General features: G+C 37.0%; 1 protein-coding gene across 14 annotated transcripts in view; it reads right to left on the bottom strand.

The window, feature by feature from the left end:
* The window catches only part of COBL (cordon-bleu WH2 repeat protein), a 211658-nt gene that overhangs the window by 40755 nt on the left and 156112 nt on the right, over nt 1-14791 (bottom strand). For 10 of the 14 annotated variants that reach the window (XM_074899454.1, XM_074899450.1, XM_074899448.1 and 7 more), the window contains 2 exons: nt 11358-11496; nt 8255-8425 (listed from right to left, as the gene is read on the bottom strand). In XM_074899454.1, coding sequence (XP_074755555.1) covers nt 8255-8425; nt 11358-11496 — 310 coding nt within the window. Of the gene's footprint in view, nt 1-181; nt 4437-8254; nt 8426-11357; nt 11497-14791 lie in introns of those variants that run through there. The other 4 variants (XM_074899461.1, XM_074899462.1, XM_074899460.1 and 1 more) reach the window with 3 other exon arrangements.

The raw sequence follows: 14791 nt of genomic DNA, 5'->3' as shown, positions 1-14791 counted from the left end.
CCTACTGCATGTACTAAATATATATTGAGAGTCATGGTAGTGACTGGAAGCCAAGTTTGGGAGACAGAACTGCTGTCTTGTATACTCAAACATGGCCCAACTCTCACAAAGAGGCACTTTTACATTGGGATGGAACAATAAAGAGGGCTTGAAGTGGCTGTAAACATAAATGACGAGTGTATGAGAATCATGACCACAGAGTTTATTTTACAAATGCAGAATACAGGGACAGATGATGCGCATATGATAGATTGCATGGCCATATGTTTAACAAATAAATGCATCATAGGCCTTTGGAATTCATCATACAATTTGGACTGGATGATTTCTCTACGAATCAGTCTCCCTTGGCACTCTAGATGTCATGATTTGAGCACTCTAGATGCCACAGACAGCTTTAAATAGTTGCAGTTAAAAATTAACAAAAGAAGAAATATTTCCTTTTTCCTTTTATATATTTAGAATATTTTCTCCATATTTTACCTGCCCAGAATAAGTTTCAGTTCTGGACCAGCAGGACATTTTCTGAAGATAAAAATGGAATGAGTTCAAAGTTTAGTATTCTACAGCCCTGTCACTGGAAAAGAAAAAAAATTCAGTTGCTCGGTGAGAAAGACAACATTCATTTCAGTTCTTAAAGATTTCAATCTTAAGGAAAAAAAGAAAGCATTACATGTAGAAAAGACATTTAAGGACATTTGGAGAGTCCCTGAATCCTAGATTTTAGTCTGAATGACTGAATTTCTGGTAACAAAGTCATCTGCCTGTGAAAGAGGATGGATATTAAAACAATCTGCTGGTGCTTTTAAAATGCTAAAACTCAGACTGATAAACCTTTCTAGCAGAACACATCTTTCTATAATGGCACTAAACCTGACCTACTGCTATGCACTTGTTCTTAAGCACATACACCAGCCATATGCACTAATTTCCACACCTTGGACATATCTGCCGTAAATATACAGGCAATACCTCTGCAAGGTAACAGTCAACCCAACATTCTGTGGCCCTTTGCAAGGTAAAGAGGAGTAAAAATTTGAGCATACATCTGGAAGATGCCATCACAGTGGCATCACCTACAAATATGATTTTATCTTAATTTTCCTATGTGTGATGAAAATGATTTTAAAAAATCTAGAAAAATATATTTATTACCTTTTTATACAAAACAACTCAGTAAACTAAGTTTAATTTTATGGCGTTCTTAAAGAACTGAAAATCTTTGTGTAAGTGTGGTATCCATTAGCTTAACATTAACCCTTACCATTATTCTTAACTGGTACCTACTGCAGATATGTGACAACATCGTCTCCCTCTGGTGGTCAATATAAAAAAAGTTTCATATGGCCATTCAGTAAAATATGTGCACCAGGCAGCTTAATCTGTTTCTAATTCACTGGATTTCATAGGGGTTAAGCACATTCATCAGGTATCAGAACGGGTTTAATCATATATTATACATTTGTCCTTAATTCCTAAGAGCACTGAATGTCACTGAAATCGGAGTTGTAATACTGGAATTTGTTTTGATTTATAAACTATCTATGCATTTGCTTGTCCTGAAATAGCTCAATAATATTATCCAATTTTGTTTTTTGCTTCATTTTGTTTTTTTTAAATTTGTTTTTCACCCCAGATATCTTACCATGAAAGACAGTATTTGGGAAATTTTGTTAGGTAGTGAAGAAGAACTCTGAATATATTACATGTGTTTCATATTAACTCTGATAAAAGCATTTTGGTGAAAAACTGTAGTATGGTAGCCAGCTTGTTATCAACTTCTCCATGTCATTCTCATTATGCTTCTAATGTCTCCATGGCTAAAATAAAAGGAGTAAAACCAAGACAATGTCCTTTCATATCACTGCTAACCTAGGGACTCCATCAAACTGACATAAAGTGACATTTCTTCCTCTCATTGAAAATGAGAGAAAAACTCTCATTCTCTTCTAGAAGCTGAATTGAGGCAACATTAAAAATCCTGGGTCAAAGCCTGGAACAAACAGGGATTCCCCAACTGTACCTCAGTGCTGAGCTGGTGCTCATGGACAAAACTTCCAGTGAGTTCACATTCCCATAATCACACTTAAAGTGCTTAAACACTTTAGCCCCTTGCACACACACTATTAACAGTTGTGAAACAGAGTATCTATGCAATTCCACTGAATAGATCTGGATTTAATGAATGTCACTGAAAGTTCTTTCCCACACTGTGTATAGTAATAGGAGGTTTTAAACATGCTAATATTATAGTATAATTTCTTATAATTAAGATGATTTCTTGTAAAGATGCAGCAATTCTTTTTTTTGTGTGTGTGTTTGTCTTGTTTTGTTTAATACTATATATGTACCTGGCACTTACGAAATGGTAAGAAACAAAGAATAGGAGCTAGTATAAGAAAGAAATTTTTCTTAAAATTCTGAAAGGCAGAACTGGCTTACTTAAACTGGTCATTAAAATGTTTTACATAGAAATTTCACAGAAAATGTTAATTCTCACAAACATATTTTAGAGGCAAATTCTGCATTTTAATAAAAAAAAGTAAATTAAGGACAAGTAATGAACTTTTTGAGTTTACACCTAGAGCTTTAGAGCTTGAGATGATCACCTGAAAAGAGACAGACCTTGTCAGGTATGTGGAGAGAGGTCATAGCCATACTCCTTCAAAGCAAGAAAACTTTTTCATCAAAATGTGATTTTGTTGAAAACTTGAGCCTCCTTTAAGCTAAACTGATATCAGTGCAAAGAACTGCTTTTACAATACACTGTACTTCTTCACTGTACTCAATATAAAAAAATACGCTTCACCACTTCATTATTCCATTTTTATACTAGTCTGAACTCCACAGGGCATGTAACTCTATGGAGTTACAAATAGGATGTAAATAGAGTAATGAGAATGGGTAAATCAGGTTCTTAATCTTCACATTGTGAACACCTACTAACTTTTTTTTTTAAAGAGAAGACCTACAATTAAACCATTGTCCTGTCTTAAGAAGCTATTACAAAGCACCTGGCAGTGCAGAGAGTTCAATTCTACTCCACTTTTATTAGAAGACCTTTAGGGTATTAAGTATACTTTCTGAAGCATCACTTAAAACTTATTAACTACATGTCATATTTGTATTAAAAACCGTGAAAACTCTTTTTAGTCATGTTTTACATTATCTGTAGGAATGCTTTCTTTCTTATTCTCCATTTTGCCTACCTGGAAAGGAATCAAGATGAACATGATTATTTGCTTAAGGGTAAAACAATAATTTTTCATTATTTAAATTAGAGTTATGCATTGTAACTCACTCATTTAAATAACATAAATGTCTTAAATCACAGTACATGTGAGGTCAGAACAGTTCTGGGTGTGTGCACCATTGCAACTCATAAAGCCTATGTTTATAGTTCAGAATGATTAAAAATACACGTCTTACGGATTCACACTGAGAACTTTCTTCAGAGCAAAGAAGTTTTTGGTAAGTACAATCCCATAGCTGATATTTTAATTATAACTCACTGACTATTCCTAGTACAACTGTAAAAAGGAGACTTATGGTAGTACAACTGTAAAAAGGAGACTTATGGAACAAGATTTATCTTGAGCAAACAGTGTTTGCATCTTTTGTTACAGAAATAGAACACACACCTTGATTTCCATAGGATGTCACCAGCATCAAGATAAAATTACTCATACTAAGCATCAGGATGAAAGGAGAAATAAAGCCTATGAATCAGTGCATTTGGTACTGGTTCTCAGTATTTGGTTTAGGCCCCTTATAGATCCAACAGATCTTTCTGTTTTTCTCAGCAACTTGATTGATAGCCAAGATATAGAAAGAATCTTGCCCTTCAACTTGACTAGGCCATGCCCAGTTCTAGTTTTGTTCCAGAAGAACAAAACACATGCAATGAGGGAAAAATAGAATATATTAGAGAATGTAAAAGGTTATATGCAGGCTAACAAAAAAAAAAGGAAAAATAATTTTTGGAAGTTTTCATTAAATCTTTAGACAGTATTGAAAGTAAGATACCCTGTCCCCAAAACACACTCTTTGAAACACCAAATCAAATTAAACCATGGCTCAAAATAAAGAAAATCTTTTGAAAAAGAACAGACAAATGTATGGATAATCTTTCTGAGGCTGATATATAGATTTATGTAACACAGCATTCAGTTGTGGAGCGTACATCTCACAAATGAGTAAGAACCACAGCCAAAAATAATCAATAGTTATTAAAAGAGAATGTGCAAGTTCAAAAAGAAAGGAAGCCAAAATCTCAGTCAGAAAAAAAGGTTCTTTTCCAGCAGGGGAGGAAGGAAGGCAACAGAAGAATCAGGGTAGCAGAGGCAACAGGAGTTTCAGAGGTATGAAGGTCATAGGAAGAGGCAAGGTCTGTCAGACGCGCTTGGTATATGAAGGGAATGATGCACAACAGTAAACTGTTGGGGGAAAAGAGTAAAAAGATAAAATTATAAACACTGTGCAGGTCAGACAGCAGAACGGCTAGCATGCTCAGTAACGTTAAAGAATCAGATGCCCAAAGGAGGTGTAGGTGCATGGGCACATGTATTAAAATTTGGAATCCCACAGATGGTCTAACTCCCTGGGTTCATGTATAAGCTAACTCAATCCCAGCAGCACAACACCTACTGATATGCAGCATGTCTATGAATTCTGCTTTATTTGGCCTGAATGTTAATTCTCCAGAAGGTATAAGGTAGATGATGTTAAAGATTCAAGTTAATCCTCAAGCCTTGTATCAGGCTGGATGAGTAAGAGCAGTGATGGCAGTATAAGCCTCTAAAGTCACATTTGCAAGTTTTCTTGCTTTAAAGACCATCTCTAAGAAAGAAAAGGCTGGGTCACTTGACGGGTGCTTTCTGAGGCAGTGCACTATGACAGATCAGCAAAATTACTTACTCAGTATTTCTCAATTAATTTAGAACCACATGTAAGAAAACGTAGTTTCTTCTCTGTGAGTTTCTCTACATGTTTTTGCTTCAAATTAACAAAGTCCAACTCTTAGAGACTATACTCACGACTGTGAAAGACTAGATATGTATCTAAGGTGACTGAAGAAACATTGACTGAATTGCTTGTGAAACTGTCACAGCTTTTGTCAAGTGGCTTGTATCACCTGTTAATATATCAATGATATAATGAAAAACAGTAAAAAGTAGATATGGGGATAAGGTTCTTTTCTGTTCTCTTTGTTCCTTAAAATTAACCTGGTATTATCCATCAAGTAACAGTATATGTGTCATCTATACAAAATAACTCTTTCATCCCTTTCAAACTTTCTGGTTAAGTGATGATTGATTATTTTGATCTACAGTTAAAAGCAAAGACATGTTCAAGTAATGATTTCACTTCTTTAAAGACAGAACTCTTTCTGAAATGTAAAAATCAGTCAGTTGTCAAGCCCTTACCCATTGTGAACCCTGAGTTCACTAGTATTTTGTCCAGGGTCAGAGTAAAGAATTTAACTTCAGACTCTCACTTTTTGAGAATTGTGTATTCTTTTTCAAACAGCTTTTAATTTCTCACTGTATTTCTTAATGATGGTTCATAGCAAGCCAAATAAAGGGCTAATCATGGAGGTTCACAGGAATATTGCATTTATTGTAATGAGCTAGTTGAAAACATTTAAAGGCAGCATGTTTTAGTTGCTTGTCTAGGTGCACCAGCCTTTCAACATGTGTGTTCTTTACGTCAGGTAAGTAGCACAGAGCTTACTCTTGATTCATTTACTGTGAACTTCATAAGCTATGTGACATAACCAAACACCATGCAACAGAGGTGACAATCTCCATTTCTGCATTCCCAGTCAATCACAGAATCACAGGCCATGAACAATCTGATTAGTAAGATAAGGAAGGAGAAAGGATCCCCAAAACATATCATTTTAGACATGCACACAACATGCAGCTAAGGGTCTGCCAGACCAAAAGTTAAGAAGAAAGGTCATGCAATGAGAATAAAAAGATTAAAGAGCAAAAACTGTGAGGAACAATTGTGCTCTTGTTTGTGAAAGAGATTCTTACCCTTAGAGTCAGAAAAGCCCAAGTATCTTACTAAAGGCCCTATTCATGAATGACTTACACTCCACATAGGTTTGGAAAACTCCATGAAGAGGATGCCACCATCAAGAAAGGAAAATTTCTCAACATGGGTTTCCCAGAGCACAACGGGACACCGTGTGTTTGCGGGGAAGGAATGAAGTGTGAGTCATGGTGCCCCACAGTCTGTGGCAGAACATAATGAACAAGAATTTGAACTCCACACAATCACAGAATTTTAATTTCTGAATGGGCATCTCATCTTGAGAAAGACAAACTGCTGCTGACAGTCACCCACTCAGCAAAGGAAGATCATAGTCCTCAACAGAGAAAGCTGTTTTGAGAGTGATTTCAGACAAACAGGTCTTTCATCAATAGCTGATATCAGTAGCTTCTCCTCCTTCCCACCTAGTTCTATGAGAAAACACATTTACTGAGGTTAGAGTTAGAATGATTGAAAATTTTGTGCTTTGAATCTACCGCCAAAGCCCTATTTGCACTGCTTGAGGCATTCTCAGGCAATAAAAACCATCATTGCAAAACTCTGTTCTTATACTGCTCAATCGCTACAGTATCTAAGCACTTTTCAGAATGGCATTAGGCAATATAATTAGCATCTATCATACATGCTGCTTTCTCTCATGGGTATATCTATACACATTTCTCCTGTGTAAATCTATACACATATCTTTAAGTAGAGCACAGCACAATTATAAAGCTAAACTTGTCCCTCTCACTGATGCTTTAAGTCTAAAGTAAGTACCCACTAAGCACTATTCTTTTGCTCTCAGTAAACTGAGGATAATAAAAGCTCATGTTATGTTTCCATGTACAAGCTTAATCAAACCCTTTTGGCTAGGATATTGTGTTTGTTTAAGAGCAAATGATCAGGCTGATAAAATCAGAACTGCATTGATTAAAGGGTATTTGATCACCAAGGTAGATCAGGAAAGCATTGCAAAATAACAGTGGTAGAAACTCAAATGAAGCAGAAATATTAATGCAAAGAAGGCCACAATGGATTTTTAATAACGAAAACATTGTAGGCAAGTTGATGGTATCTAGCAAAAAAAAAAAAAAAAAAATAATAATTAAATTATGATGTGATTTCTGTGCATATGCTGGTAAAAACAAGTTAGGGTTAATTCTCAGTAAGATTCAGATTTTCTGTTAGAATGTATTTCCTTATTTTCCTTCTCTGCCCCCAATAAAACATCAATCTGTATTTCCTCAGCAAGATATGAAAAATAATGCTTTACATTTAGCTGGTATCCAACAGCAAACACAGCGACATTAAAGTATCAGAGTAACTGCTACCTGCAGAATAATTTTGGTAAAGAAAACATCGTGTGAAAGACATTTTGTCAAGTTAGCAGCTAAGGGAAACATTTCTCTATCCCATGGTTAGGAGACACCCTCCTAACCTTCAAAGGAACTGTGCCCATGAGATGCCATAACGTGCAGATCTTTGTTGCCTTTACAGGATCTACATGGGTGTTCAGGGCAAGCCCACAGGGAACATAATACATGATCAAAGACTTGGATTGTGTACAAAGATTTAAAGACAGTCAGTCAATGGATAAGAATTAAAAAGTAGCATAAAACCACGCTTTTCACAAATACAAAAGTATGTGGAAAATATCATATTTCTTTGTCTGATAACTGTTTATGCCCTAGGGAGAAGGGCATACAAAGGACTACCCAGAGGTGGCAAGGAAGATGTACCCATTAGGACAGGAGGGCCTTTAACAATACGCAGCTCTTGTAAATGGCTCAGTTTTCCTAAGGGAGACACCCTGTAGTTTTCGACCTAGACTGATAGACCTGTTGACTCTCAAAGGAACTCATCTCTGGAGAGACAGAGAAAATGTTAGCACAGAAAAACAAACATGAAGAATTAATACAAGACAACAGATTTTTGCTTCCAGCTGCACAAAGTCACAAGGTCTGATGGTTGTTTTTAAATGCTTCCATACAATGGTCAGGTATCATCCACAAAACTGTCTCCAAACAAGTGTTTTGTTTACTTTATATTAATTAGTTACACTGCATTGGGCATTTTAAAAGACAACAGGCTGGAAAAAATGGAAAAAACAGACATGTATGTCTAGAGAGCAGAGAGGAAAGTCTGGAAAAGCTACCCCTGAGAGTAACCATCAAAGGACTGGAAATGCAAATACATGTATTTTCAAACATACGTTTAGGTACCAGCTCTGTTGGTCCTGTAACATCTGCTTCTTTGTAACAGACTGTTGGATCCACAATGTCTCTGTCAGGAGGAGGGTAAGGTGGGGGTGGGGGGATGACTAACTGGGGTGGACCACGAGGGGTGCCTCTAGGAGGCTTTTGTGGCACCTGACGTCCATCACCTACAGGGGGATCAATTGACTAGTTATTTCATTGCAAGATAATGATTGCTCTGTTTATTGTTATTTTTTAAACACACATTGATTTTCCCTTACCCACATCCAAAGTCTCTCTGGATCTAATTCTGCTCTTATTTACCCCCAAATAATTAAGGGAGAAGGAAAAGCTAGGTCTTTCTTAAACCAACAGCAGTGGGACCAGAATTGAGCCCAGCACATATATATACATAATGACTAACAGTTAAAATAATCAGTTTTGGTAGATACAAGGAGAAAAAAAGTTTAATAAAAAAACAAATTGGAAAAAGCTATGTAAGGAAATGTGAAAAATGTGTTTTATCTCCTTAAGTGCCAAACTGCCTGAATCTGTTGACTGCCAGGATACTTTACGTGACTATTTTCCCGAGTCTTTGAGAGAAAGAGGAAGATGCCTCAGGTCAGTATTTTGAAGTAGGTATCTTGACAGGTTTTCCTTTTCTTGTTCTGAGTAGTTTTTTTATTATTTTGACATTGTGGAAAAGCAGATGATTAAGTTGGTTTTTGCAAAACAATATTTTATACTATCAAAGGAAATGCTCATAACTTTGGCTGGGGGCTTATTTCAATTCTATGTGCAATAACTTAATAAGTACATGCATCTTTGCACTATACTTTGTTAACCATTTGCAATGTTAAAAAGCTGCTGCCAGTTCGTCGTATACAGACCTAGAATTATTGCAGCTTGGAAAGTTCTCTGAGGCTGCGAGTGCGCTGCGGAACCATGACTACCTGCTCGTTCACACCCTGCCTTAAGCATCTGCTGTGGTCATTGCTGAAGAGGGATGCTGGCAGAGACAGACCTCTGGTCTGATCCATTCTGATCGTTCCTATAGTCTTAAGCTTATGCTCTGGTGCTGCTGAGAAGAGAAGAAGCACCAAGATGTAGGAAAAAAGGTTAAACTATTATGATTTTCTGCTTAGGAGTCACCAGCTTCCAGAGATCCAAGACACAATTTAATGCTGGCAAATGTGCAGACCCTTTTTTACTGCTCTGAGAAAACTGGGCACAATACTTTGGGGTCACAATAAGTGATTCAGTATTGAATACCGAAGTGTATTTGCCAGCTTGAGAATATTTTCGACAGGACCTTTTGTGTTGATTCATGTGGTTAACGTAGGAGATGCATAGGTAGCTTTAATCCTTTTTTCCCATCATGTGGCTGCCTGTTTCTTGCAGCACGTTTTTCCCCTCACTACAGTCTTGCTTTTTTCACAGCTTTTCTCTCTTGCTTTCAGAGCCATCTGTGCTTTCTCATCGTTTTCTTGCAAGGGCCCCAAAGAGAGGCTGTTTCACCAACCTTCCCTCGATGTAACATTTTTTCTTGTTAATGAATGCATTCATTCAAGAAAGTAGCAGAAAATGAAAAACACTGAAGATTGGGCTACTGTGGGACAAGTTCTTTGAAGGTGTAAAATCATAAGGCTCCATTAAAGTAAATGATACTACAGAATCCCACCCCAGCAGTCTGGCCAGTGAGCACTTATATACACAGTACTGAACAGACTAGAAGTGGCTCTGCTCTGCTTTATTTCATCTGTAACATTCTGAGCACTGATACAAAATAAAACGAACACTTACAAAAAGTTAAAGCACCAAATGCCACATCAATAAGTGACCAACAGTAGGGCAAAGCATGAGGAATGACAGACTGTGACATCTACAATGGTTAGAAGTAAGCCAATTTGCTGAAAACTCCTGTGTTATTATGGTACAATGATAACGTTCCCCTTAGAGGGTTTAAATAAGAGATGTCAATGGAGTCATACGTGTCACAAGATAATGGACTCCTGCTGCTATATAAATGCTGAGGCATTAGATGTGAAGCATTTACTGAAAATAAATGTTGGAACAAAGCCAAGAGGTTTCTTTCTAAACTGTGAGGCATTTGTAATGTAAGCAATTATGTATGACAGGATGTCATATCTGTATGTCTTAGGCACTTTATGAAACATGAGGTCAAAGGCATGAACTGAAGTGCACAGAGTGCACTATGGCACTTGAAGAACGATTCTCTTAATGTACTGAAAAATGAGTTCCAATATGTGGGGTTATTACCTCATATCTTTACCCATCATAAAATCACTTTGTTTGCTAAAGCATAATCTCGGGGTCCTCACTCGGGCAAAGCTCCCACTGATCTGAATAAGCTAGCAGCCAGGTAACGACAGAGGTCTGGGAGAACGTTTTTCAGTCTTCCTGCAGGAGAGCAAATCACATACAGCTGAAGGCTAGAGTTTCTTTAGTTGTCTCCAGCTATGTATGGCACCCCTTTAAGAGCACCAGTTAATGTTCTACTGATTAGCTAAAGACTCAATAGAGATTGATGTACAATAAATCTGAGGACTAAATTCAAAAGAAAAACTTCACTGAATATGGTCAGTTGATGTCAAACTGTTGGAGGACTACAGGAAGAGAAAATGTCTTAAGACTTTAGGAACATGAGGAGATACTGAACCAGCTTGACTGTACTTCAGTTCCAGCAGAACCCCATGGCTTCAGATTCATTCAGTATTGTCTGGACTACCTCCATTTACTAGCATTTCCATTTACTGTTTCCATATTTCCATTTACTAGCAAAACCACTATGACCTTAAAGGCACAGAATAGGCCCAGGGCTAGTGTTTTTGGATATCCAGCTTGTACCAAACATTCAAATCACTTGATGAGTGTCATCTACCTTTTGCTACCCTATGATACTCTGAACGTTGCCATTAAAAACAAAAAGGTAATATGCCAATATTTATTTCCAGACTTTCATTCTGCAGACAAGTACTTTTTTTCCCCCAAGTTACAAAAGTTTCTGAACTCACAGCGTAGCAGAATTAAGGAAACTTTGAATAGTGAGCACTGGAAGCACATGCATAGGATTACACAGGAGGAAAGAACGCCTCTCACCCATTGTGCTCTTCCTCTTGTCTTCCCTCTCTTCTGTCCTGTTCGGCATGGCAGGAGTGGGTGGAGCAGATGCAGCTGGTGGAAGAGGGGCACGCCTCTTCTTTTTCTGTAAATCATTCAGGGATGCTCCTTGTGAAATCTAGCAAAGTTGAAAAACAGGCACAGAAAAGGATATGTTTTGTTGATGTTGTAAATTGTGAATAATAAAAAAAAAGTGATTGTCATATGACCTAATTTCTCAGCACAGTATTTTTATAATAAACATTTATAGTGACAAAAGGAGATTAAAAAGACAGATCAGAAGACATATAGTAATACTGCATTCAGAGAAGGAAAAGGACAAGAACTGCAGATGAATGTCACAGCAGAAATACCAGTCTGGTAGACCTTTGATGTTTTTGGTAAAAGGGAACTAGGGAGCCCAAGACTCAGCAATGCACAGTGTGACACTACATGTTGTTAAGCTTAAGCCATAGCATGATCTTGTTTTTCCATTGATTTCTTCAGACCTTTAATTATGGTTAAATAGTCCAATTGGTATGTGTAGGGAATAAACTGTCTCTCATTTCTTTTATTTTCCTCTCAAATTCTTCTTTAAGGACTTCTGAGAGAAGAATCAGAATTGAAAGTTTGCTTGCATGGTATGAGATCATACTGTACTCTATTTCTGTCTACTGGACTTCACAGACATACTTTTGCAGATCTGTAACACCTCAGCTTCCAATAATTGCAACATGCTGGTTGGCAAGCCAGACTTCATTACTGTTCACTCAGCTTTTAAAAATACAAAAAAATTCATTACAAGTGACTTGGGTTTCACTGGGCTGCATAATATTTTCTGTAGCTTGTTGGAACTTAGCTCTATTTCCTTTTTCTGGAAAAAAAATAATAATAAAACCAAAACCAGGTAGGAAAATCTGTTGAAGTTTTATATTTTGAAGGTACTGACAACACTAGACAGAACCAGTCTTAGCTGAGGCAGAGGGTAACGGGAGCTGCCCACACACAGCATGCTGTTGGCATTCCTCAGTCTTTACTTGCATGACTTCACTGCTCTGTCTGTCCTGATACTTCCCATAGCTGAAGATACCTAATATACAGAACTGCCTTGTGGTTTTCTAATATTTCAAAGGCCCAAACAATAATAATAATAATAATAATAATAATCATCATCTTTTATTTAATCCAGATGATTAATGAACCCTCAAAATACATTTGTTGTGGGAGATTTCACTGAACAAATAGTAGCTTCACACTGCTCAAAGCTATTATCAGATTTCAGGGGAAAGGCACTAATTTATATGCATCCTTTCTTAAACTGAGTGAAAACTCTGAGAATAAATGAATTGTACAAAGAGTAGGACATGAATAGAGCCTCCTTCACTTAGCCTTCCTTTTTAAAAGCACTTGGGAGGGTCTTAGGTTATAAACCACAAACATTCAGTTTTCACCTTTCAGGATTGTGCTTTAACCACTGTGCCACAAGACAACTGGACACTCTCCACCCCTTCTTGGTGAACCTGCATCCTGCATATGGAGAAACTTGGCAGTAACTGTTCTGGACATAAAAGCACATTAACCAGGACAAGCTGCAGCTTCATAGCAGTTTCTAAAAGGTGGGGGAGATGGAGGGTGGGAAAGAAATATGTCCTGGTCTTACTTATTACCGTGTATTATTTCTGCATTTTACATTAAATGTCCACTGGATACAGTGCACAATTGAAGCCAATGAGGCCAATCTAGGTAAAGTTAGGCATAGTAAATTGGCAAGAAAGTTAATAGCAACTAGTGATTTTGTAGTCTTCAATTTTGGTCACCAAACTTCATGGAATTTGAAAAAATAGACTTACACCCAGAAAAGAGCACCAGGTCAAATGTTCAGAAAGGGATACAGCAAAATTTTAGAGCTCCTCTGAAAAACTTTTGCCGGAAGTTATGGTGTTGCTCCATATTAAGATGGGGCACCTCTCCTGATGATGAAACTGCCTGGAACGGACTGAAGTTGAATCCTCCTCCCCATTCTTATAGAATCAGAATGTCCAATATTGAGCTGAACATTGGAAACTCTGTTTAGTGTAACAGACTCATCAGGCTTTGGTTTACAGAGGAGGAATTACATGGAGCACAGCTACCTAATGCTGCATTCTTCTCCATGTCTGTTTGGGGCAACTGGCAAACAGGCACTTGGAAAAAAAAATCACATTCTTCTGCACTGCATTTTAAATGACTAAAGACATGCAAGCATTTAATATATTGTATTTTGATCCTTCAGGATACTACCTAGAGAAAATTATCTAAACTAACGTGACTACAAAGTCTCCAAAATTCAGTAGCTATGGAGAACTTGAATCATCTGGGAGACAGGCAGCATCTGAACTTCCCCAGGCAGAAGCATCTGAACTTAAGCACAAGCCAAAACTTTTACAGTTATTTAATGGGATTTTTCAGCTTCCACATTCACTCCTGTTTCTCCTGACAGAAAGGTCATTTTATTTGAGGACAAAAAATGGATGGACTGGTGACTTAAAAGATAAGTCTAGGCAATCTTGAGAATCAAGGCAGAAAGTAAGGGAATGCGTGATTTCCACTTGAAATGATAGAGATCACTTATCACCCTTCCCCAAGGACCAGATGAGTGAAGGATGTTAGCCTGGCGTAGTCAAATTCCTCAAAGATACATTACTGTTTTACTAAGAAAGGATCCTTGCTAGAAGCCAGCTTATCTTTTTCAGCTCTATGCATTCTTATTTAGTTGAATCTTCTGAGGAAATTAGACAGATGTATGGATGAACACACTGCTACAGCTAAAGGAAAAGCTAGAAAATAGTTAGTGCACAACTGCAATAATGCAAGTTTGGTCAAATACAAAAATAAAATTGCTTTTATTATACTGTCAACTAAGTGCAGTATACTTCACAAACACCATAAAGAAGATGAAAAGCTTGTTTTAAAGCCAGCCACACCACAATGTATATAAGAAGTGTCTAGTTCAAGAACAGGTCATAAAAATTGTTAAAAGTAGTTCTTTAATGCCAATTTTGGTAAACCTATGAGGCTAAACATAAAAGAAAAAAACACAAAGAACATTCTGTTTCTTTCTTGCAATTGTATATACCAAAACAATAGAACTTGAAAATAATTTGTTATGTCTGGCTGCTTCTTTTATAGAGAAATCAAGCCCTAACAGCATTATCTGAAACAATTTTCCATCCAAACTTTGTTACAGGAGTCCCTCTTTGAATGTAACAGAATATTTCCTAGTCTTAGCACTTATGCTTCACCTGTGTAGCATTTTTAACTATAAGAAATTATTAGGTCAGCTTCTGTTATGCAACGAATACATAATTTTTAAAGATGTTAATAGTGTTCTCTAATTAATACCATCAACTGAGCTAGAAACTAATAAAGAGGGTCAAAAGGACCTAAGTCTGACT

This window comes from Athene noctua, chromosome 2 (assembly GCF_965140245.1).
Source record: "Athene noctua chromosome 2, bAthNoc1.hap1.1, whole genome shotgun sequence".
NCBI classification, from domain to species: Eukaryota; Metazoa; Chordata; class Aves; order Strigiformes; family Strigidae; genus Athene; species Athene noctua.
This window is presented reverse-complemented; position numbering and strand designations above follow the sequence as displayed.